The 22,538-nt window shown below is 40.0% G+C and overlaps 1 protein-coding gene across 3 annotated transcripts in view; it reads right to left on the bottom strand.

Annotated features, from left to right (window-relative positions):
• LOC127630743 (dedicator of cytokinesis protein 8-like) overlaps positions 1-21,982 on the bottom strand; it is a 73,921-nt gene extending 51,939 nt beyond the window's left edge. Inside the window, exons 1-3 of one of the 3 annotated variants that reach the window (XM_052108483.1) lie at positions 21,861-21,982; positions 8,538-8,643; positions 37-212 (exon numbers count right to left, since the gene is read on the bottom strand). In XM_052108483.1, the coding sequence (XP_051964443.1) occupies positions 37-212; positions 8,538-8,643; positions 21,861-21,913 (335 nt within the window). In that variant the 5' untranslated portion in view covers positions 21,914-21,982. Of the gene's footprint in view, positions 1-36; positions 213-6,245; positions 6,320-8,537; positions 8,644-21,860 lie in introns of those variants that run through there. The other 2 variants (XM_052108485.1, XM_052108484.1) reach the window with 2 other exon arrangements.
• Between the last annotated feature and the right edge of the window lie 556 nt (positions 21,983-22,538).

Below are 22,538 nucleotides of genomic sequence, written 5' to 3'. Positions count from 1 at the left end.
AAAAGAAGGTATCTTAGAATGCACCATAATGCTTACCCTTCCTCAGTGACAGTGGGGCGTATGGTTCTGCACTCCCTCTCCACCAGCTCCACCTCCAGGTCATCGTCTGGGAATTCTCCAAGCTCTTGCATGAGCTCAGCATCTCCACTGCGCAGATGTGACATCAGGAACTCATCCAGGTCCACCGGCTCAACTGCTTCATATGACTGTGGCTACATTAGAGAACCAGGGTACAAAAACATGGTAAAATACAAAGATGTTCATACAAAACCAAAAAATTATGTCCAGTGCTGTTTTAGAGACAATGGGTGAAAATCCCTCCATCTAAAGATGTAGAAATATATCGTAAATGAAGGTAGAAGTGCTTACAATATATCACCAGCTCCATATACAGATTGTTATGTAAGACCCCAGGATAGTTTTTATTTATTGGTAGCCTTTAGACCAGGTCTATTATATTTGAAGAATAAATTCACGGTTTGCTCCTAATCTCATGTAAACCATGCAGAATACATAAATATTTCTCAGATTTATCACTTTTATGGCAAAAAGTGGTATTGGATGTTTTTCAATGAACGCTTGTCATGGACAATAACCCAAGTGTGGCGAACTGGATTCATCTGGCGATCGCGTTTTCATAACAAAGGTATGAAGTCCCGTTTTGATATTGCATGTTTTCATTTGTACTCCTGGCACAAATAACTAAATTGCTGTTTCTGGAGCATTGCTATCATGAAACAGAGATCAGATATCACTGTTGAACCCTTAGACTTTTGAAAAGATGTATAATTTGTTAACATTAATAAATTATATAGTAAATGTAAGCAGAGTGACATCACCACCGCGTATTCACCGTATTTTTAAAAGATGATTAGGTCCTCTTTATTGTTAGTAAACACATGTAATACAACCTTTTAAGTCAGGACACAAGCTGAATAATCAGCTAATGATTCGTTTCTGCAATAATGGCCGGACAGTCGAATAATCGTTCTAATAATCATTAGATTAAACGATTATCAAAATAATTGTTTGTTGCAGCCATACTATATAGTAGAGATGTATGGATATTCGGATGCAGCACGTCATCATCTTTTCTGTTATACTGTGCCATATTTGTACATTTGCATAATAACTTGTGGTTACACATTTTTGGAATTGCACGAATGCTTAAACCTTAAGTATACTTTTATTTTACAATGCTCGTGAACAGCTCTTAAAGCGCTAAAACCTTGAGCCCAGCACGTGCACAGAACAACGAGTCACCAGTTTATTCTGAAGTGCACACAGACCATGTTAATCCTTCTTCAATTGCAGAATTTTGCGGTTTAATAATCACATGTGACCATATCATCATTTTGATTATTAATTTTGATCAATTGTGCAGCCCTGATAGATCGTGAAAGAATCTACTGATGTGCTCTTTATGAAATGTAATGATCAGATAAAAAGCACATTAAAAAAACTGCTATATTCACGATATTGTTTAATATTATATCATCAAAATCATGGCAATTACATCACAAATATTCTATATATTGCCCAGCCCTATTGGTAATTAAAAAAAAGACCTATGATACATCATGCCCAAACTTCCTGTTTCAATAGGAAACATGTCAGCACAGAAAAGAAACTCTCAGAAAAGACTTTCATGAAGTCTTCATTTGACAAGGTTACTCCATAGAATTTCTGATTGGTAATATACTGATGTACTAATGGGTAAATACTATTATAAGGTGGAAGTACATATATCAGCCAAACAATGCTTCCAGTTACAAACTTCCATTTAGGTACTTGACTTGATAAGAGTGATGGTGTGTTTGAAAAGGGAACGACAGCTTAACATCTCATTATCATCTGATTTCATGAGCATTAGAAATACTGGCCACTAATGCATTCAATCCACTCCAGTTGTCTATCAAATAAAAAATGCCTATAATCTAAATCTATAACAACTGAGGAAAGTCCCAAATATAAAAAACAAATCCACACAAAGGACTGGAACACTCAATGACCTCCATAAAACAATGGAACAATAAATCATTTTTAAAGCTGACGGCACTCTCGGACCTTAATAGCACAAAAATGCATTGCCTTCAGTTATCTTTCTCCATTAGTGAACATCTAGTCTGGAACAGCGCATGTTCAGTCATGACTTGGGATAGACAGATCCAGACCTGTTAATGAATGGTTAACCATGACATTTCAGATCTGTCAAAGTAAATGCTATAGTGCTTTGTGTGGTTGAAATCACTTTACAATACCAGCCAAACTTTCAGACATAACAACTCATTCATTACTATTACTTTGCCCCACATTTTGAACAACAGTGAAGCCATCAAAACTATGAAATCATAGATATTACTTCATGAAGTATTCACCCAAGATGATTTTTTAATAGTATAAAAGGAGTTATTATTTAGTACATAAATTCATAGGAAGGCAATAGATATTTGTCTAAAAAACTTATTTCAAAGTTTTACAATCAAAAGGAGTTTAAGATCATGAGAAAAAAATCAATCAGGAGTGTCCAAAATTTTGACTGGTAGTGTACAGGCCTCATGGTTTGTTTGTTCATACAGCCATTCCACATAAAGTCAAATAATTTAGCACATGCTAATAGAAAAGTGATAATTCTTTAAAAAAAAAAAAAAATCACCTTTAGCTAAATAAGGGGAAGTCGATCTGACTTCTGTTTTAAATGCTTGTTTAAATGGGAGGCCGAAGCATGCCAGTCAAATAAAAGTATAACTTAATGGCAATCCTTGCAGCTAGATTACATGCATGCAGAGTTTGAACCTTTGAAACCTTTCTCACACTTGAGGTCTAGGGAAAGGCCTCTCTCTTATCTCTTGCCAAGTTCACTTACAACAACAGCTTCAGTTATCTCAAAGTGCAAACATGCCCTTATACACAAGGTCTTTCTAGCACTATGAAAAATTCTGATAAAACACTTTCAAATCTAAATATTCATTGACTCACCTTATAAAGCATGTTAAGGGGTAAATGTTGCATTGCATCAAAGGCGATGAATCTAGATAAGTAATTACACAATGAAAGCCATTGTGTATGCCTAAGGCATTTATCAAACAACACCAGAAAAGTACAAATTTGTCTAATTTAATCAGATTGTTTATACACAGTGCTTAAATGTACTGTAAATCATAATTGAGTTTTCTGGAGTGTAAAGAGATTAACACAGATCTTACAGTGAAATCGTAAACAGTAGGCTCACTTTTCTTTAATGTAGGGGGCTTTCACACTGGCAGTTTAGTCCAAAACAGTGCATGGTTTGCATGAAAAATTGGTAATGTGAAAGCTGTTTTGTGGACTGGGGAGCAGGCTACAGTATCAACTATCTTGTAGGAGGTGGTCTGAGTTCAGTTACACTGGAACTGTGGCGCCATTCGCATGAGTGAGAAAACAACTTGTACTCGGGTCCGCACTTGTTCAGGAAGTAAAATGACTTCCGCATACATTTTTGCAGACTTAAGCATGATGACATCATAAATTGCACAAAAACAAACACACACACGTGCATCATGAGTGGCAGGGAAATTTTGTGGGACACAGAAAAGGTGAGGCGCTTTTATATATGTGACTGAGTGAGCGTGCAACCAGCTGCATCCTCAAAAAAGATAATTTGTTGACTTCAGCCAGGTCTCCTAAGCAACCAAATTGGCCTGGTTGCTAGAGAGGGTAGAGTCACCACATCATGGTTGTGATTAATGGTTCTCGCTCTCAATGTGGCACGTGGTACGTTGTGCATGGATCATGGAGAATAGCATTAGCCTCCACATACTGTGAGTCTCCAAGGTTTCATGCACAGCGAGCCACGTGATAAAACGAGTGGACTGACTAGCTCAGAATCTGAGGCAACTGAGACTTGTCCTCTGCCACCCACGGATTGAGGTGAGTAACCGCACCACCACGAGGACCTAGTAAGCAGTGGGAATTGGGAATGCCAAATTGTGGAGAAAAGGGATAATGAAATAAAAGTAATAAAAAAATTATTTGTGAGCATTGGATATAGTCTCCTTCCCCTAGACATGTACAACTGCTGAATTACAGCATGCGAAGCACAGAGGCGATGGTTAGTTCATTCTGGTGTGCATAATGACACAAAATTAATAATGTGCACATTTGTGATGATGCAAATTGATGACGGAAAATCATCTGGGTTTGACAGAATCATACAGGAGTCTGAAACCTGACCAATGCTGCAAGGGGGCGCCGGCAAACATGCCCAATGTGAAAACCACCTAAAATCGGTCTGTGCTTACCAAAATTCAAAACACTGCCCCCAGTGGCCAACGCAGTAAGTGTAATTGGGTGTATGGGCACATATGAGCTCCAATTTCCAGGTGCAATGTCCACAGAGGGGCGCACAAATCAAGTTACTTTCAGCTGTACAGTGAAGATGAATGCATGTTTTATACATTTTACCACCCAACCCAAATCCCTAACATAAACTTTTGGATTTGAAACAAAACAAAAGTTTAAGCCTTTTTGCAAACACGGTGTAGTTTTTAGGTACCCACCCATATCTACAGCAGTTGGCAGAGGAGCAGCTGGTAATGTAGATGAACATTGATATAGTCTATGGATGGAGGTGTTTTTACAACTACAGTGCAATTGCCATGATAGGATATCCAATGGGAGATGAACTTACATTAAGGGTGTCCATCTCAATTTCAGCCTGGGCCACTTCAGTATTATATATGCCCTCAATGGGCCGGTTGATAATCTGATTTGGTAGCAACCATGCAATATCTAATAATATTGCATATTTTGTGCATTTAAAATGCACATTTGTCAATAAAGCATTGAATTTAAGGTTGGGATGTATATGTAAATTATTATATTTCTTATTATGTAAGAATAATAATACCTAATCTGTAATGGGCTAAATTAAAATATTTCGACAGAGCAACTAAAATGGGTCTCCTAGATGTCTTTCATCAAGCTCCTACTTATTAAAGTACAGTCATCTCTTAGAATTTATGAAAGCAAACAAACCCAGTTACATTTTCCTACAATCATACAACATTATTATAGAGACCAGATTTTACACAGAAGGAAAACTAATAGCTTGCTTCATAATAAAAATGAAAATTATGGGACAACAGTAAAGAAGAACAGTAATCAAAATACATTTAGAAACTGGCAAACTACCATATTTAATACAGTTATTGTTTTTTACAGTAAATCCATGGGTAAATGGTTTGTAAGGTATATGATGTGTATGTGGAGTGAAAATTCTTCTGATTCATGTGTGCTCTTTTTTTTTTTTTTTTTTTTTTTATGATTTCCCTGTCGTTGCTGTTTATAATGGCTGGGCTGTTTAACATAGTTTTAAAGTAGTTTAATCAATGATACATTTGAAGTTTTGCATTAGAATTCAAATGTGGTTCGTTATCCTTACCACGCTTGACACAAGCGCTGTTTATAATGGTCTGCACGGCAGTCCGGTAAAAATGCATCTGCCCTGTGCTCACGCACCTCTTTGCATTTTTCTCCATTGATCCAGGCAGCAGTTAGCGCTGTTGATATTGATGTGCGCTATACGGTTTAGAGTAGTAGACGAATGAACGCACCTTCTCTGAGCTCACGTCGATTGACCAGAGCTGATTGTTGTTCTGGGTAGCGCTGTTTTGTTTAGCTTTTTAGAGAGTAAAATGCGCTCCAGGGTAAGGCTCATTAATATTCATGAAGAAAGAGTTAACTGATTGGTCAGTGAGACGTTCCATTTACCTTCCATCATACATCTTAGAAATCAGCTCGCGGGCCACATAAAATAAGGTGGTGGGCCGGTTTTGAGGCTTTGAGGTGTTGAGTTTGACACCTGTGACTTACATTCTCTCATAACCAGTGACAGGAAACAAAAATTTTCAGAAAAGCCCAAATTCTGAGTGAAATGCATTTTTCAGAAAAGCCAAAAATCTGAATGAAATGCCTTTTAAGAGGCAAGCCAAAGTAGAAGATTAAACAGTCTCCCATAATTAAAAATATCGAAATGATTTAAAATTGTTTGCGTCTTCAGGCCTAGCAATGCTTCTGTGGAACACTGAGGCAATCTTGTACAGTTCCTGATCTGTGTTCAACCTCATCGAACTATTAATTTAAACCACACAGGCTGTATGATTATACATTTAGTTTAGTTTCAATTCTGCATCTACCCGCTGAAATCAACCACCATGGAGCAGGCAGAACAAGTGCATTTGTAGAGGATGAAGGTATATACTCACCGATTGCTTCTTTTGAACAAACTACAGGGCAACTGAAAAGATGGCGTTGCCCGGATATAGAAAACGTTATTTTTTACAAAACTCTTCCTTAATATGGTTGAGCCGCAAGACACACTATCTTGTCGGTCTTCTAAAAGCAGGATGTGACATCACAACCACTTCCTGTACTAGCTATGGTGAAATAGCAGGGGCCCATATGCTCTCATATTTCTAGAGTGAAAACATTTATTGCCATAAGCACAAAGCTAAGTTGAAATCAAACCATCAGATAACACCAAAGCAATGCAATCTGGCACCTTAAAGAAACCTTAAACAAATTATATGGTCACTGTCAAGCTAGCCTGGGATTTTCTGGACAATACACATCATATAACTATTGTTTGTTAACAATGATCAAAAGGTTTCAAATTAACTAGAAGTGTGATAATAAAGAAGTCACGCTAAGTCAAACTATGAAAAATACATACATACATACACATACTGTATATACAGTATACACAGACACACACACATATGCTATATATATACTGTATATTCAGGGGTGGGTAGTAATTTGCTACATTTACTCCGTTACATTTTCTTGAGTAAATGTTTGGAGAATGTTTTTTTTTTAAGAGTAGGTTTAAAACTGGGTACTTTTTACTCTAACTCAAGTAATAATTAATATCATTACTTCTACTTGAGTAATTACTTTTTTAAGTAACTGTACTTTTACTTCAGTACAGTCTTTGGCTACTCTACCCACCTTAGTATATCCCATGGTGAGAGACCGAAACAAATGCTTGAAAGAGAACAATAATGGTTATCTTATAGCATTACGTGAGTTGTCTCAATATGGGATATTCCCCTTCCTCGTATTCCTCAGTAGCCCTATTACATTATGCCAGTCCTTATTGACTGGCAGATATGACATTTTTCCAAAGCTAGCGCTAAAAATTATGCCATCTTGAATGACAATTTTTTAAAACCAACTTTTTCCAATGGCTTGACTGGAGACACCGAAATAGCATCAATCACCATTGCTAAATCACATGAAGGAGAAAGCAGTTTTGTTGAAAGGGATGCTGTACATAATAACAATAATAATAGTAAATATATTAATAAAAATCTTAATTTACTGATGAAATCAAAACATAACATCTGACATAAAAATTATATATGGTAGCATTAAACTGTATTTATTAGATTTGTGTATCAATAAAATCAAAGATTGGATGGCCAGAAATGTCCTTCTACTCAATTCTGACAAAACAGAGGTACTAATTATTGGACCAAAAACCTCTAAAAATAAGCAGCTAAAATAACTTGAACCTTGATGAATGTACGGTTACATCATCTTCTACATGAACAGATCCACCGTCACTCTGCCGCTTTGACTCCAAATCGTATTCTTATTTTCACACACAACAGTCTCTAGAGCAGGGGTGACCAACCCTGCTCCCGGAGAGCTCCCTTCCTGCAGAGTTTAGATCCAACCCTAATCAAACACACCTGAACCAGCTTATCAAGGTCTTTAGGATTACTTGAAAATGACAGGCAGGTGTGTTGGAGCTAAACTCTGCAGGAAGGTAGCTCTCCAGCAGCAGGGTTGGTCATCCCTGCTCTAGAGTTTACTCAAAATGGTGCCAAAAACTAAAAAGCATCCAGTGAGCGGCAGTTCTGTGGACGAAAACGCGTTGTTGATGAGAGAGGTCAACAAAGAATGGCCAGACTGGTTTGAGCTGACAGAAAGGCTACGGTAACCACTCAGTATAATAGTAGTGAGCAGAACAGCATATGAGAATGCACAACACATCAAACTTTGAGGCGAACGGGCTACAACACTAGAAGACCACGTCGGGTTCCACTTCTGTCAGCCAAGATCAGAAAACTGAGGCTGCAGTGAGCATAGGCTCAACGAAATGACAATTAAAGACTGGAAAAACATAGCCTGGTCTGATGAATCTCGACTTCTGATTGCCCAATCTGCTTGTCCATGTCCATAAACAAAATAGCTGGCCATAATGTGTCCGAAATATCTGTAACTTTTGTAAAGTTACAAGATTGTGAGTGTGATATTGCATAAATACAGGCTAATGTATATTCAAAGTATATTGCACTTTTTTTAACAACAAATCAGTTTGCATTTGTAGACTACGATGTCACGGGCTCAAACAATATCATACAAAGAATCACCATTCATCCACCTCCAGAATAATCTGTTCATAAACACACATGTATATAGAATATTCACAGTTGCTTTCTTTATCTAAAGTTAATCTATTGGATTCTATATGAAGAGCAGTCACTCACTATGCTGAAGCAAAAAGAGCCGGAGGTGCTGTAACTGTGCCGATGGTGCGGCAGGGAACCATGGCTGATCCCACTGAAATGTCTCCGGATCTCTGCAGAGGAGTGTCTGAGACAGCAAAGAGAGAGAGAGATAGGGATGAAGAGAGTAGATAACACAGAATTATTCTCTAGAGAATGTGTTTGTGCAGGCAAGGAGGGAAAAAACTGGGCTCAAGGAGGGATTTTAAAGTAATGTTCCGGGTTCAATACAAGTTAAGCTTAATTGACAGCATTTGTGGCATAATGTTGATAACCACAAACATTCATTTAGACTTGTCCCTCCTTTTCTTAAAAAAAAAAAAAAGGAAAAATCAAGGTTACAGTGACACACTTACAGTGGAAGTGAATGGGGACCCTAAATTGGCCCCCATTCACTTCCATTGTAAGTGCCTCACTGGAACAAATATTTTAGCTTTTTTATTTTTAAAGAAAAGGAGGGACATCAAAGCACATATTTGTGTTAATCAATATTATGCCACAATAAAGTGCATTCCCCTGTTGCACAGTATATATTATGTGAAAGTTTATATATTTGACAATATTCTATATCAGGCCTAATATTCTGTCCTAGACCTTTTCTATTTATAGGTTTACAAATGGGTTTAGGTGAATGGGTTTTCTGCAGACAGAATAATAAACAGTTTCTGCCAGATATCTGTATTCACTCGTAAATCAGGAGGAGAATCTGTCACCCCTCAGCCTTACACTTTGCTAGAATATCTACGTACTATCACTGCAAAGCTTCCCATTATTCTTTTTGTAACAGTATACTGGAGTTTTATTGCATTTTTTTTTTTTTTTTAATCAATGAACATGTTGTAGTACACTCTTTTCATGTCTCTTCAAACATTGCCAATCTAGAATGTGATATCAAAGAATCCATTGCAAGATTCTGGCAGAGGTGAGTACTACAACAAAGCCTTTTACAATATGTACTAATCAGTTTTTGAAAACCATGCCAGGTGATTCCTAAATTAAGCGTAAAATTATTTCGACACTATGATGAAATGTTTCCCGAACACTGAGAAGGTGCACTATGTGTGTGCGTGTGTGTGCGCACCTGTGTTTTCTAACCACTTTAGGCAAAGCAGAGACAAAAAAAAAAAAAAATCAGACAGTGGCCCAGGTTCCCTGACCTGAAACAGCATCACAGACTAAATTAAAATATGTAGTGTAAAAATGACAGTGTGTGCTTCATTTTGAATACAGAGCAGTGATTCTCAACCAGTTTTACTTCAGGACCCAGATTGGACATCAAGAGGCGACCCCACATAGTCCCATGAGGGCACGTCATGCAACCTGTCAACCTGTCCATGTTGGCATCTGTCTAATAAGCCTAGCTTCTACTGAATGACAGATATATGTTCACCAAAATAACGTAGAGTTTGACTGGATGCACAACCTCAACAACAAAAGATACTGGAATCAATTATTTGCATTTAACATTCTCTCCGCCACCCAGAACAGATCAACCAGTTAAGAACCACTGATTTGCAGTATATACTGTAACTTAGTACACTAGTACATCCAAAACATGAATCAAAATCAAGACTGCACAATAATAGTTAAAATTATAAATAACAAATTTAGCTTAAAATGTTTAGAGCTGCATGATTTGGACAAAATGAATTAATTAATTAATTAATCACTATTGCCACAGCTTCGATATCAATTCTAAATGAAAAGAATTAAAAAAATAAACTATATTTAAAAGCAACTCATGTTGAACAAGGTGTTAAAAATACATACACATATTTGAATAGTCTTTAAAATGTATATTTAATTATTATGAATATTGCAATAAACAAAAGTTATATATTTCTGTAATAATTTAGCATGCAGTATTGCTATAAGGCCTCAAGTATTTATTTTGGCGGGAACTAGAGGAAGTTTGTGTGCTTCAGTGTCTAATTTGAGTTGAAGAAAGATTTGCATTTCCAAACATTGTGAAATGATGTTATCTCCTCACACCACACAACCCTGGTGCCATGATATTTTAGATTTGTTTAGAACCTTCTACTGGCAAAACACATTTGGAGTTACACAAAAGTGCAACTAACTATAACTTTAACTATAAAACACGGTCAGGGCACGCTAGTTACGTGCACAAACCGAACTCAGAGCACAGCTTTTTGGTGTAACACTTGATCAGAGCATGAGATGGAATTCATTTCATGTTTAATGAGCACAGAACCCCTCCGAGACCAATGAAACACTGCATTATAAGCCTCATGTGTATATAGCGAATACAGTATATGCACATAGGATACTCGTAAACTTCTCTGTATTTCAGAGCGTGTTTCTGAAAGTGATACAGAGATTTGTCAGTGGCGAACTTTTGAAGAAAGCGTGAAAGGTCAGTTGAGGTGAAAATGGACTTCGAAAGAGCTTGTGATTTAATAATAAAAATAATTCCTTACATTTATATATAGCACTTTTCTAGGCACTCAAAGTGCTTTACATAGTCTAGGGGGGATCTCCTCAACCACCACCAGTGTGTAGCATCCACCTGGATGATGCGACGGCAGCATAGTGCAGAGTGGTGGAGAGGAGAGGAGAGTAGAGTGATGAAGCCAATTTAGGGATGGAGATTATTAGGAGGCCATGATAGACAAGGACCAATGGGGAATTTGGCCAGGGGTTATACCCCTACTCATTACGAGAATTGTCCTGGGATTTTTAATGACCACAGAGGGTCAGGACCTCGGTTTAATGTCTCATCCGAAAGATGGTGCTTTTTACAGTATAGTGTCCCCGTCACTTTTTAAGTATAGTGACATCAGGGGGTCACACCCTCTGCTAGCCTCCACAATCCCTCTTCCATTTGGTCTGTCATCCTCACATATCCAATAATGAAAATGAAAAACAACTTACAATTTTACCTGGCAGTAATTTCTGCACTAATTCCTAATATCACAGACAGATATGTTTAATTAACCATGAGAGACAGAAATCGCTGTTAAAATACGATTAATTGTGCAGCTATTTTTCGTAACTAAGTAACAAAACTTCATACTTCCAAATGTGTTTTACAACTAAAGAAGTCAAACAGTGTTTAGAGCAAATTATTCTCTTAAGTCACATTCCCACAGTATCACAGCCAACAATTCTCACAATGCAGCTTGTTTTCTTAATTGCTCTTCCATATTACTAAAAGGATTCCTTCAGAAGAGGAGAGGTATTGAACTTGCTAGCCAGCCTTCCAGGCCGCGATACAACAGAGTACTATTGTGCACCCAATTATCAAAAGCCTTAAATAAATGGGTCACCAGCCTTAATGAGTGCTGTTTCCCCAAACTCATTTACACGGACCATCGTTTGAAGGGGTAACTGGGTGCCTGAAATCCTTTTTACTTTATATTTAACACTTGTATTTTAAAATGTCCCCTACCATTTTAAAGCAGCATTAAAACATGATTAAGTGTTCATGGGAAGGACTGGATCAAAATTTCCATGGTGGTTAAAGGCATGTGTTGACAGTACTTATGTCAATTACACTATGCTTCAGATCACACAAAACAAATGTGCAACAATAACACCAGTTAACTCAAAATTGCTGTAGCTGCCATCATTCTTGTTTTTCTGAACTCAGTATGGTGACTGTAGTGCCAACAGAAAAGCTTTAAGAAACAAGAGCGATATTTCATTTAATGAGTTATAATGGGTGCATTTATAACTGCTTTTTCAATATGTCCACAATATCAGGCACAAAGACACACTTCATTAACTACTAAACATCAAGTTAGGGATGATATAGCATGCAAATTCTCTAACCACTGGGCATGGACAAATCAGAGTAAATTATGGCAAATAAAAAAATAATGCTCCATCCTGACAGAAGGACAGAATATCTATGCAGAGACAATTTAGTACACAGCACCGTTCATTGTTGTTCACAATATTATGGAACAAAGGTCAAACTGCTGTAATATCTTACAGGCACAATGCATTACTGCAGAAGACTTTGTCCAAGAAGAAAAGCCAAAAAACTAACAAGCTGAAGTTACAAAATAAACACACTGATTGCAGGATTAAATGTATCTTAAAAAGCAAAGGGACTATGCATTTCCACTCCTCTTGTGCAAAACCTGCAGAACCCTTATGGTGTATCCAGTCATCAAATTCCAGTGCTATGTGTTGCATGTCTATTAACAGAAAAACAACAACAATTAAACATGAAAGGTGGTGATACATGTGGCCGTGTGGGTGACAATTCCTGGTCCAAAAAAGTTACAGCCATGCCTCTCTAAATAGATTCAATGTTCATTACAATATAAAGCAGTGTATGAAACTTTCAGTGGCTGTATTTATGTGTGGCAACATTTTCGGCACTGGACAGAATGACAAAGAGCCCAGAGAGAGAAGTCTCGTTTTGACCTTCCTTCTGGTTTGTTGGCATTCCATCAACTGACAGGAGCTGTAATTTTAGGGATCAAATCATGCATACAAACGCACATGGCATGGGATGAGCTCACACTTTCTGAATTACCTTTTCTGATTGAATTTTTGTTGATATTTAAAAGTTTAGAAATTGATTTCTAATGCAATATGATGAAAAAAGTTATACTGAATGCAGTATACTGAATGCTGTATTGTCTTCATAAGAAAACTCTTATATTAATAAAATGGCCTCTATGTAACTACATATGACTCTGTCCAAAATTGGGCACAATTAAAAGATTTTTGTTATTCCATGTAGTGTCACTTTCAAAATCTACCAAATGTCTTGTTCATGGATAGTGCATATTTTCTATAAATTTTAGTTTTAGGATGGTTGAATGATTTTCATGAATTTCAGTTCAACTAAAGGTTCTCGAACATGCATTCTTCCGCCATTGTGAAAGGGTTGCAGATTTCTGAAATATAGGATAACAGTGGAAGACTCGTTCATACTGCATGTAAGTAGAAAGCACTGGTTGCTTAGGGTTAGGTTTAGGGGTAGGGTTAGTACTGAGTTATAGTTATTTCAACCAATCAAGTCCTCTCCTGATGAATATTACTGATTCGTGATTATATGGCACACAACATACACTGTAACCAGTATAGTCCAATCCCGAGCAAATGGATCTCATGAGCCATTTCTTTTGAATTTATAGCAGGAAATATACATCATGACCAGGTAGCGTTGTCCGTTTCCTAAACAAATGACTCAAATGAGCCAGTTGTTTTAAATCTACAACACGAAACTAGTGTTGTCAAAAATACCGGTACCCCGGTACCAATCGGTACTCAAACAAAATATTATTTATGATACCAGAATTTCTGAAGGTACCGGGGTACCCATGCAGAGGCAGGAACTTTAAAAGGATTTCCAAGGATTCCAAGAGCCAGCGCCAGTAGCCATGACCGTCCAAGAGCCAGCACCAGTAGCCATGACCGTCCAAAAGCCAGCGCCAGTGGTCGTGCCCGTCCAAGAGTCAGCTCCTCCCGAGCCTCCCGAGCTTTCCAGAGCTCCGCCCTCCGAGCTTTCCAGAGCTCCGCCTTCCGAGCCTCCCGAGCTTTCCAGAGCTCCGCCTTCCGAGCCTCCCAAGCTTTCCAGAGCTCCGCCTTCCGAGCTTTCCAGAGCTCCGCCTTCCGAGCTTTCCAGAGCTCCGCCCTCCGAACTTTCCAGAGCTCTGCCTCCCGAGCTACCCAAGCTTTCCAGAGCTCCGCCCTCTGAGCTTTCCAGAGTTCTGCCTCCCGAGCTTCCCGAGCATACCAGAGCTCCGCCCTCCGAGCATACCAGAGCTCCACCTCCCGAGCTTCCTAGAGCTCCGCCTTCCGAGTCTCCCGAGCTTTCCAGAGCTCCGCCTCTCCGAGCCTGCCTCAGAGCTCCTCAGCCTCTCCAGAGCCTCTCCCGAGCTTTCCAGAGCTCCGCCTTCCGAGCTTCCTAGCGCTCCGCCTTCCGAGCCTCCCGAGCCTCCCAGGGCTCCGCCCCTCAAGTCTCTCGAGCCTCCCAGGGCTCCGCCCCTCAAGCCTCTCGAGCCTCCCAGGGCTCCGCCACCAGAGCCTCTCGAGTCTTCCACGGCCCTTCTCCCTGAGCCTCCTACGGCTCCACCTCCAGAGCCCCCTACGGCTCCGCCTCCCGAGCCTCCTATGGCTCTGCTCCCAGAGACTCCAGAGCTTTCTAGGGCTCCGCCTCTCGAGCCTCCTACGGATCCGCCTCTCGAGCCTCCTACGGCTCCGCCTCTCGAGCCTCCTACGGTTCTGCTCCCAGAGACCCCAGAGCCATCTAGGGCTCCGCCTCCCGAGCCTCCTACGGCTCTGCTCCCAGAGACTCCCGAGCCTTCTAGGACTCCGCCTCTAGAGGGTCCTACGGCTCTGCCTCCTGAGCCTCCCTCAGCTCCGCCTCCAGAACCTCACGAGCCTCCTACGGCTCCGCCTCCAGAGCCTCCTACGGCTCCGCCCCCAAAGCCTCCTGAGCCTTCCTCAGCTCTGTCCTCAGAGCCTTCCAGGCCTCCTGACCCGGCCCCTGTCCTGTGGCCTCCTCCCAGGCCTCCTGACCCGGCCCCTGACCCTGTTCCTGTCCTGTGGCCTCCTCCCAGGGCCCCTGACCCTGTTCCTGACCTGTGGCCTCCTCCCAGGCCTCCTGACCCGGCCCCTATCCTGTGGCCTCCTCCCAGGCCTCCTGACCTGGCCCCTATCCTGTGGCCTCCTCCCAGGCCCCCTGACCCAGTTCCCGTCCTGTAGCCTCCTCCCAGGCCTCCTGACCCGGCCCCTGTCCTGTGGCCTCCTCCCAGGCCTCCTGACCCGGCCCCTGTCCTGTGGCCTCCTCCCAGGGCCCCTGACCCTGTTCCTGACCTGTGGCCTCCTCCCAGGCCTCCTGACCCGGCCCCTGTCCTGTGGCCTCCTCCCGGGCCCCCTGACCCAGTTCCCGTCCTGTGGCCTCCTCCCAGGCTTCCTGACCCGGCCCCTGTCCTGTGGCCTCCTCCCGGGCCCCCTGACCCAGTCCCTGTCCTGTGGCCTCCTCCCAGGCCTTCTGAACCTGCCCCTGTCCAGTGGCCTTCTCCCCGGTCCCCCAGACCTATCCTTGCCCTGTGGCCAGCCCCCAGACCACCTGAACCTGTCCTTGTCCTGTGGTCAGCTCCCAGGCCTCCTGAACCTACCCTTGCCCTGTGGCTAGCTCCCAGACCACCTGAACCTGTCCTTGCCCTCTGTGCCCCCTTGGACTTCCTGCCTGCCCTCTGTGCCCCCTGGACCTCTTGTCTGCCCCTTGTTGCCCCCTGGACCTCTTGTCTGCCCCTTGTTGCCCCCTGGACTGTCTGTCTGCCCCTTGTTGCCCCCTGGACTGTCTGTCTGCCCCTCGTTGCCCCCTGGACTGCCTGTTTGCCCTTCGTTGCTCCCCTTGGTCTGTCTGCCCACCACAAGCCCCCCCCCAGTCTATGGACATTTGTTCTTCCTGTTTTTTTGTTTTGTCAATTTTTGATCGTCTGGAATCCGATCTTTGAGGTGGGGCTATGTTAGGGTTACCTTGTCTTGTTTTACCGTTGCCCCTTTGGTTTCCATTTTTGTCCCTTTTGTTTTCCATAGGTTCACTTTTGTCCCTTGTTTAGCTCCACTGTCTCACTAGTCTATTGTTTAAAGAACTACACTTCCCAGTATCCACCTGTCATCATCACTGCCATTTTGTGTCATTGTTCACACCTGTTTATCATTTGTAATCATCCTGTCCTTGTGTATTTATATCCTGGTTTTTGGTTCAGTCCTTGTCTTTCGTTGAATGTTGTTAGCCCGGTGTGTGTTCCCTGCCTGTATTTTCTGTGTTATGTTTATTTCCCCATTGAGGGTTTTCCTTTGTGTTTCAATAAAGTAAAGCCTGCACTTAGATCCGCTCTCCTCGTCTGCCTTCGCTGTCTGCATTCGTAACAATCTTAAATCCAGTCAAATTTAATGCGTTATTGCTTTATTAAAGTTCAAATAATACAGAAGCAGATCATGTTAATAACTATAAACTCAGAAACTGGTATTTCTCTGTGTGGTCAGTGCCTCTTCTATAAGTTGCGTGAATGTCCCGAACTAAGGGAGAGAGATTGAAACTGCACCCTGCTGACAGAGACTCCGCCTCGGGGAACTCATCCCTCACTCGCGCGTGCACGCTTAATGCAGCTAGATTAGAACGTGACTGATCGCGACTTATTTAATCATAATATCTATATATGTCACTATGCATTTCTTATCATGAAGAAAATTGGCAATATGCAGCTTTATTAATAAGAGAGCACTTTGCACATTAGTTTGGAATTTTTTTTTATTCATTCTATTGTATGCTTGTTCATTTAGGTTTTGTTTTTTAGTACTTGGTAAAAAGTTACAAAAGTTGAAGCAAATCTTATATATGTGTTCAAAAATACTTTAAGCATACATTGTTCAGTTTTGTTATAATAAAAAATATATATATTTAAATTAAAGTGTTGCTCAATGGCATATTCTTGTTCTTAGTTCTGCTGCTAATGTTTTGTTAACTTTGTTATTAAAAGAGTGTTGTTTAGTAACCTGTTTTTGTGTTTTGCTTTGGTACCGAAAATGGTATCGAGTACCGTGAAATTTCACTGGTATTGGTACCGACTACTGAAATTTTGGTACCGTGACAACACTACACGAAACATACAGCATGACCAATGTAGTCTGATTCAAGAAAAAAATGTATCTTATAAGCCTGTTGTTTAGAATCTGCTGCACAAAACCAAAAAAGCTTGTGTGGCGCCCTTAGCAGTCAGGGGTGGTGGGTGGTTGGGCGGCTGGTGGACTTCAGGGCGCCTACTTGTTTGTGTGGGCGCCTTCTGCCACCCCCAGCAAGATGCCGCACCGGGCTGCTGCCCATGTCGCCCATGCCTAAATCCACCCCTGCTCCCAAACCAGCACGTAGATCCCTTGTTATAAACTAGAAGGTAAGTGCTTAATTACGGGAGCTTCAGTTCAAAATGTTTTTGAGGTTTTAACCTTGTAAAGGCACTGACATTTATAAACTATTAGAGAATTGAATTACAGAAATAATGATGGCTTTAGTAAGACAGGGTTTCATATGTATTAATTCTCGTCTTCATAGAGATTAATGAAACTGATAAAAATAATGCACGTAACATGAATGTCTGTGATGTGCATCATAAGGGGCTCTCACGAAGCCTAAAGATCTGTTTCTTTGGCTGGGACCTAAACATATGCACAAAGAACAGGATTCAAATGACAGACATCAGTAGGCTGAATTACAGACAAAAAGACACACGCTTGAAGAAACCCACTTTATTATATTTTGAAGAAAATATGACAGAAAAGCCATCGATGCACGTTTTTGATGTGCTGTTTGTTCAGAGGAGTGCAGCTGGAGCGTGACTTGTGGAACACAGGTAAAGCGTCAGGTTCACTTTATATAGACGATGTGTATACAATCTAAACAAGTTCACCTTGAACCTAAAATGTATTTATATTTTTTTTATTATTATCATAATTATGTTTACATTAACTGTCTTCAGATCTTTATTTGTATTAGTAATTTTCCACCTGTTAGAGATGGATACGTGCTTGATGCAAGTAACTGCTGCAGTGTCCGGATCCCAATAACTTTGTGCTGATGTGCCAAATTAATCCTATTACGACTTTAATCTCATAGTACTACGACTTTATTCTCGAAATTTTTTATTTATTCTCAAAATATTATGACTTTATTATCGAAATCTTACAATACATTTTTTTTCCCCATGGCACTAAAATGCTGTTGTACAGGGAGGCGCAAAGACTCCTAAAAACACATTTTTCACAGTGCAGTCCATTATGCTTCCGTAGGGGACATCAGGAATAAGTTGTGCTATTTTAAATTCCAAGCTATAGAAAGTCATATTTTAATCAAATTGTTTCTTATGTTTCCAGGAGTATTGCTTATACATGTTTTGAGACGTTACAGACATTACAGCTTATATTCCGTAAAGCTGATTAAAACAATGTGTATTGGGAAAAGCACAAATAAAAAATTATTTGACTTGCTTTGACTTTAATGTTACAATGATTTGTTATTTCTATACTTAGGCAACAAAGTCTCAATGTTCTCTCTTTGCATCATTTGGTATCAGGCTGCAGATGGCAGTAAATCCAATAAGAATTGTTTTTCTAATTTCCAAATATTTTATTGGTCGACCACTGCTTGCAATGCAGTGAAATATAAATACAAATTCAACTCAAAAATCAAATCCAAAAGCATACTTTATTCAAAGGCAATACTATAGGATAGAGCGTAATGTTCACAAAACAGTAATTCTGCAAAATCATAAACAAGAGCCATGGCAGCCACATTCCAAAGAGAGTGGACTATGATTGTTTGTCTAAACTGTCAATTACGGGTCAGAGTGCCTCTATACACTATTGCGAAAGAGCAGAATTTATGTTTGCCTAAGAAAATTACTTATTTTGAAGATCTGCATCAGCTGAAGATAACTGAAATTAAAGAACTACTCTCATGATATTGTCAAGCATTTCCTTCAACAAGAGCCTTTTATGCTGACAGAGGGCTTTCAATGATAGACTGTCATGTCCCATTGCTTTCTGTTTTCACCACAGTGTCTGTCCCATGGTGAAGCATTTCTAATGATGTCTCGAAATTCAAAGGATTAAGACAGAACACCAAACAAACAAACCTCCGGACACCTCCTTCAGTACAACACACTTTTCATGAGTGAATGCATCATTCATGCAAATATATGTGTGGCCACAGAAAATGAGGGATGATGTAAAGATTGAGGCATGAGCAGTGTGGACCTGAAAGGGAAATCTGCAGCAAATGCGCTGACGTTTTCCTCCTTTCAAAACTGTCTGCACGAGACAGCACAAGCTCAGCACTTGTGCAATACAAGCAGCTGCAACCACAGCAAGTATCGTCCTCCTGTGAGATGTGTTGGTCAGTCGCAAGTTTACTGTATTAGACACTTGCATCATTCTATTGATTGAGCATCTCTTGGCTTTTTACTGGTAAAAGGATAGTTCAGCCAAAAAAAAAAAATATTCTGTCAGAGTGGTGGTGGTGTAGTGGTCAAAGCACATAACTGGTAATCTGGTAATCAGAAGGACACTGGTTCAAACCCCACAGCCACCACCATTGTGTCCTTAAGCAAGGCACTTTACTCCAGGTTGCTCCAGGGGGATTGTCCCTGTAATAAGGGATCTGTAAGTCACTTTGGATAAAAGTGTCTGCCAAATGCATAAATATAAATATAAATATAAATATACAAACTTATATGACTTTATTTCATCCATGGAACTCAAAAAGAAACGCCGAATGTAAGGCACTGACAGTCCCAATCACTTTTTGTAAAGGAAACATTCTTCAATTTGTCTCCTTTGTTCAACAAAAGAAAATAAAGTCATGTGGGTTTAGAACAAACTGATGGTGAATAAACGATGTTCTGGCTGAACTAACCCTTTTTTGGACACTAAAATGATCTGTACTACCTATAAATGTCTATAATCTCAAATTAGCATCAATGAGTCACATTCAATTTCCTTTTGTGTCCTTATAAAGATGAAGTGAAACTGTGACTGTTTAATTACATAATCATAATCCTGTTGTGAAAACAAAAGCAGTCTAAACCTACAAACTTTTCAGAAAACTACATTTTGCACTATACCTTTTGAATAATTAAAAAAAAAAAAACACTTTCAAAGACTGGTGTTGATAAAGTATGATCATTAAGTGATACAGGTTGGACAATGATGTCCGTCAACATGAAACAAACTTTCTTAGTTCTCACCAAATCTGCAGCATCTACATTACCAGCACAGAGCCTTAAATATTAAGCTACAACCATAGAAAGGTACTAAGAACTGAGAAAACATGGAATAATAAGCTAAATAAAAACAATGCATCAAAATGCAACAAAACTCTACATAATGAAAGTGTCCATTCCAAAAACCAAATACGCAGGGTCTTGGGTAGCTCAGCAAGTAAAAATGCTGACTACCACTCCTGGAGTCATGAATACGAATCCAGGGCGTGCGGAGTGACTTCAGCCAGGTCTCCTAAGCAACCCAATTAGCCCAGTTGTTAGGGAGGGTAGAGTCACATGGGGTAACCACCTTGTGGTCGCTATAATGTGGTTCACTCGTGGGACGCAATGTGAGATGTGCGTGGAAGCCACAGAGAATGGTGTGAAGCCTCCACATGTGCTATGGTAGCTCAGGTTTCATCTGATATGCCATTTATTTAAATTTGAGCGTGTTATCATGAAACGCCATGCTGTTCAACAGAATGTACATTACTTTACAACTTTGCCCATTGAAATCCTATGTCAACTGTGCATCATCCCCGTTGAGAATGAGGAAAATAAAGTGCATTTCGAACTGTTCTGAGACCTGTGCAGACAGATAGCACACAGGAGGTTAAGTAATTCACTAAATAGTTTCAGGGTGCAGATGATGTTTGGACCACATTTGTGCACATCTCTCAGGATGTGCTACCAACAGTAAAAACAGTGATATGTAATGTTAAAACATGGGTAGCACATGTCGGGAGGCATGGGAGAACCTGTCGGTATGTATTACAACAGCAAGAAATTTGTTAAAAAGCTATGTACCACATCTTGTCAGGCAGATAATACCTATCAGCATAAATAGTAGATAGTGTGATATGGTGTGAGCCTGTATTAAACCCTAACCCCAAACCCTAAAGCTGTGCGAATATAGGGTTGGTAGCACATCCTGTAAGGTAGCATATATTTTCAGGACACTGGATTTCTTCTTCCATGTTGTTCTTATGTGAATTTCCTCCCCACCTGGTATACGGGATAAAACAGGAACAATACATACTTCCACTTTAGTTTGACACCTAACAGGGGTCATTACTGACCTAACATAATCAGAGAAGGGAAGGGGGTCTATAGGGGAAATGATCAAATAGACCGGAGCTCCAAATATAGAATTAAACGGAAATGAAAAAACCTCTTTTGAAATCTCTTTCTTTCTGCCTAAATGGATAAATCTGCAAATCCTTTAAGCTCCAAAACCTCTCTACACTACAGATGTATTTGAATGTAGACCATCTGCCTACCGAAAGTGACAGGTACATGTTGCCATTCATAAAGCAGTTTAACCCACATGTCAATGCTGTACCAGCAATAATCACATTATTAATAATCAGATTGCAATTAGTCACAAGACTATTAAATCTTATGGTCCCAATCCACACGAACGCATGTTCCGGAATTCACTCAAACTCCCTGTAGACAGACAGACAGGTCCAAAACTCAACTCAGATTCCCCGGGATCAATCTGTGCCGTACACGAGCTAGCTAGAGAGTCAAGCCAAACGGAAAAGCAGATTACCTGTTGATTTTGAGAGCGAATGCTCTTCGCTCTGATGCTGACAGGGAAGCCATACGAGTTCAATGTCTCTCCACACAAACCAGCGGAGAGGAGGACTTTGCTGGGATGGTTGCAGATTGCATCGTAAGCCTCATCTTCGTGGGCGGAAACTTCCGCATTTTAACTAACCCAAACAGAGGGAATATAAGAGAGAGAGAGAGAGAGAGAGAGAGAGAGAGAGAGAGAGAGAGAGAGAGAGAGAGAGAGAGAGAGAGAGAGAGAGAGATAGTCTACCAAACGATGTTATGAAGATTAAAGGGTAGACTTGCATGATAAACAGTTTAAATGGGTGATAGCGTTTTATAAGAATACCCTAATAATGTATGTTTAACTACTTTTAATATAGCTTTTAATCCACACTTCGTAAATCAATAATCAATATATTTATCAAATGAATACTTAAAAAAAAAAAAAAACATTTGGTTTTTCCAAAAATATCGGTTAATATTTTATACGATTAATATTTTATATCAATTTCATATAAAACTTAAACACTTTTAATTAATCTTGATCACTTGCCTTTATGCTATTTGTTCTTCACTAAATTGATAATTTGACATTTCTTTCATTAAGCATTTTAATTCTTCCCGCTCTGTATGACATGACAATTGCATATGACAAGTTTGAATAACACTATTG

This window comes from Xyrauchen texanus, chromosome 37 (genome assembly GCF_025860055.1).
Source record: "Xyrauchen texanus isolate HMW12.3.18 chromosome 37, RBS_HiC_50CHRs, whole genome shotgun sequence".
NCBI classification, from domain to species: domain Eukaryota; kingdom Metazoa; phylum Chordata; class Actinopteri; order Cypriniformes; family Catostomidae; genus Xyrauchen; species Xyrauchen texanus.
This window is presented reverse-complemented; position numbering and strand designations above follow the sequence as displayed.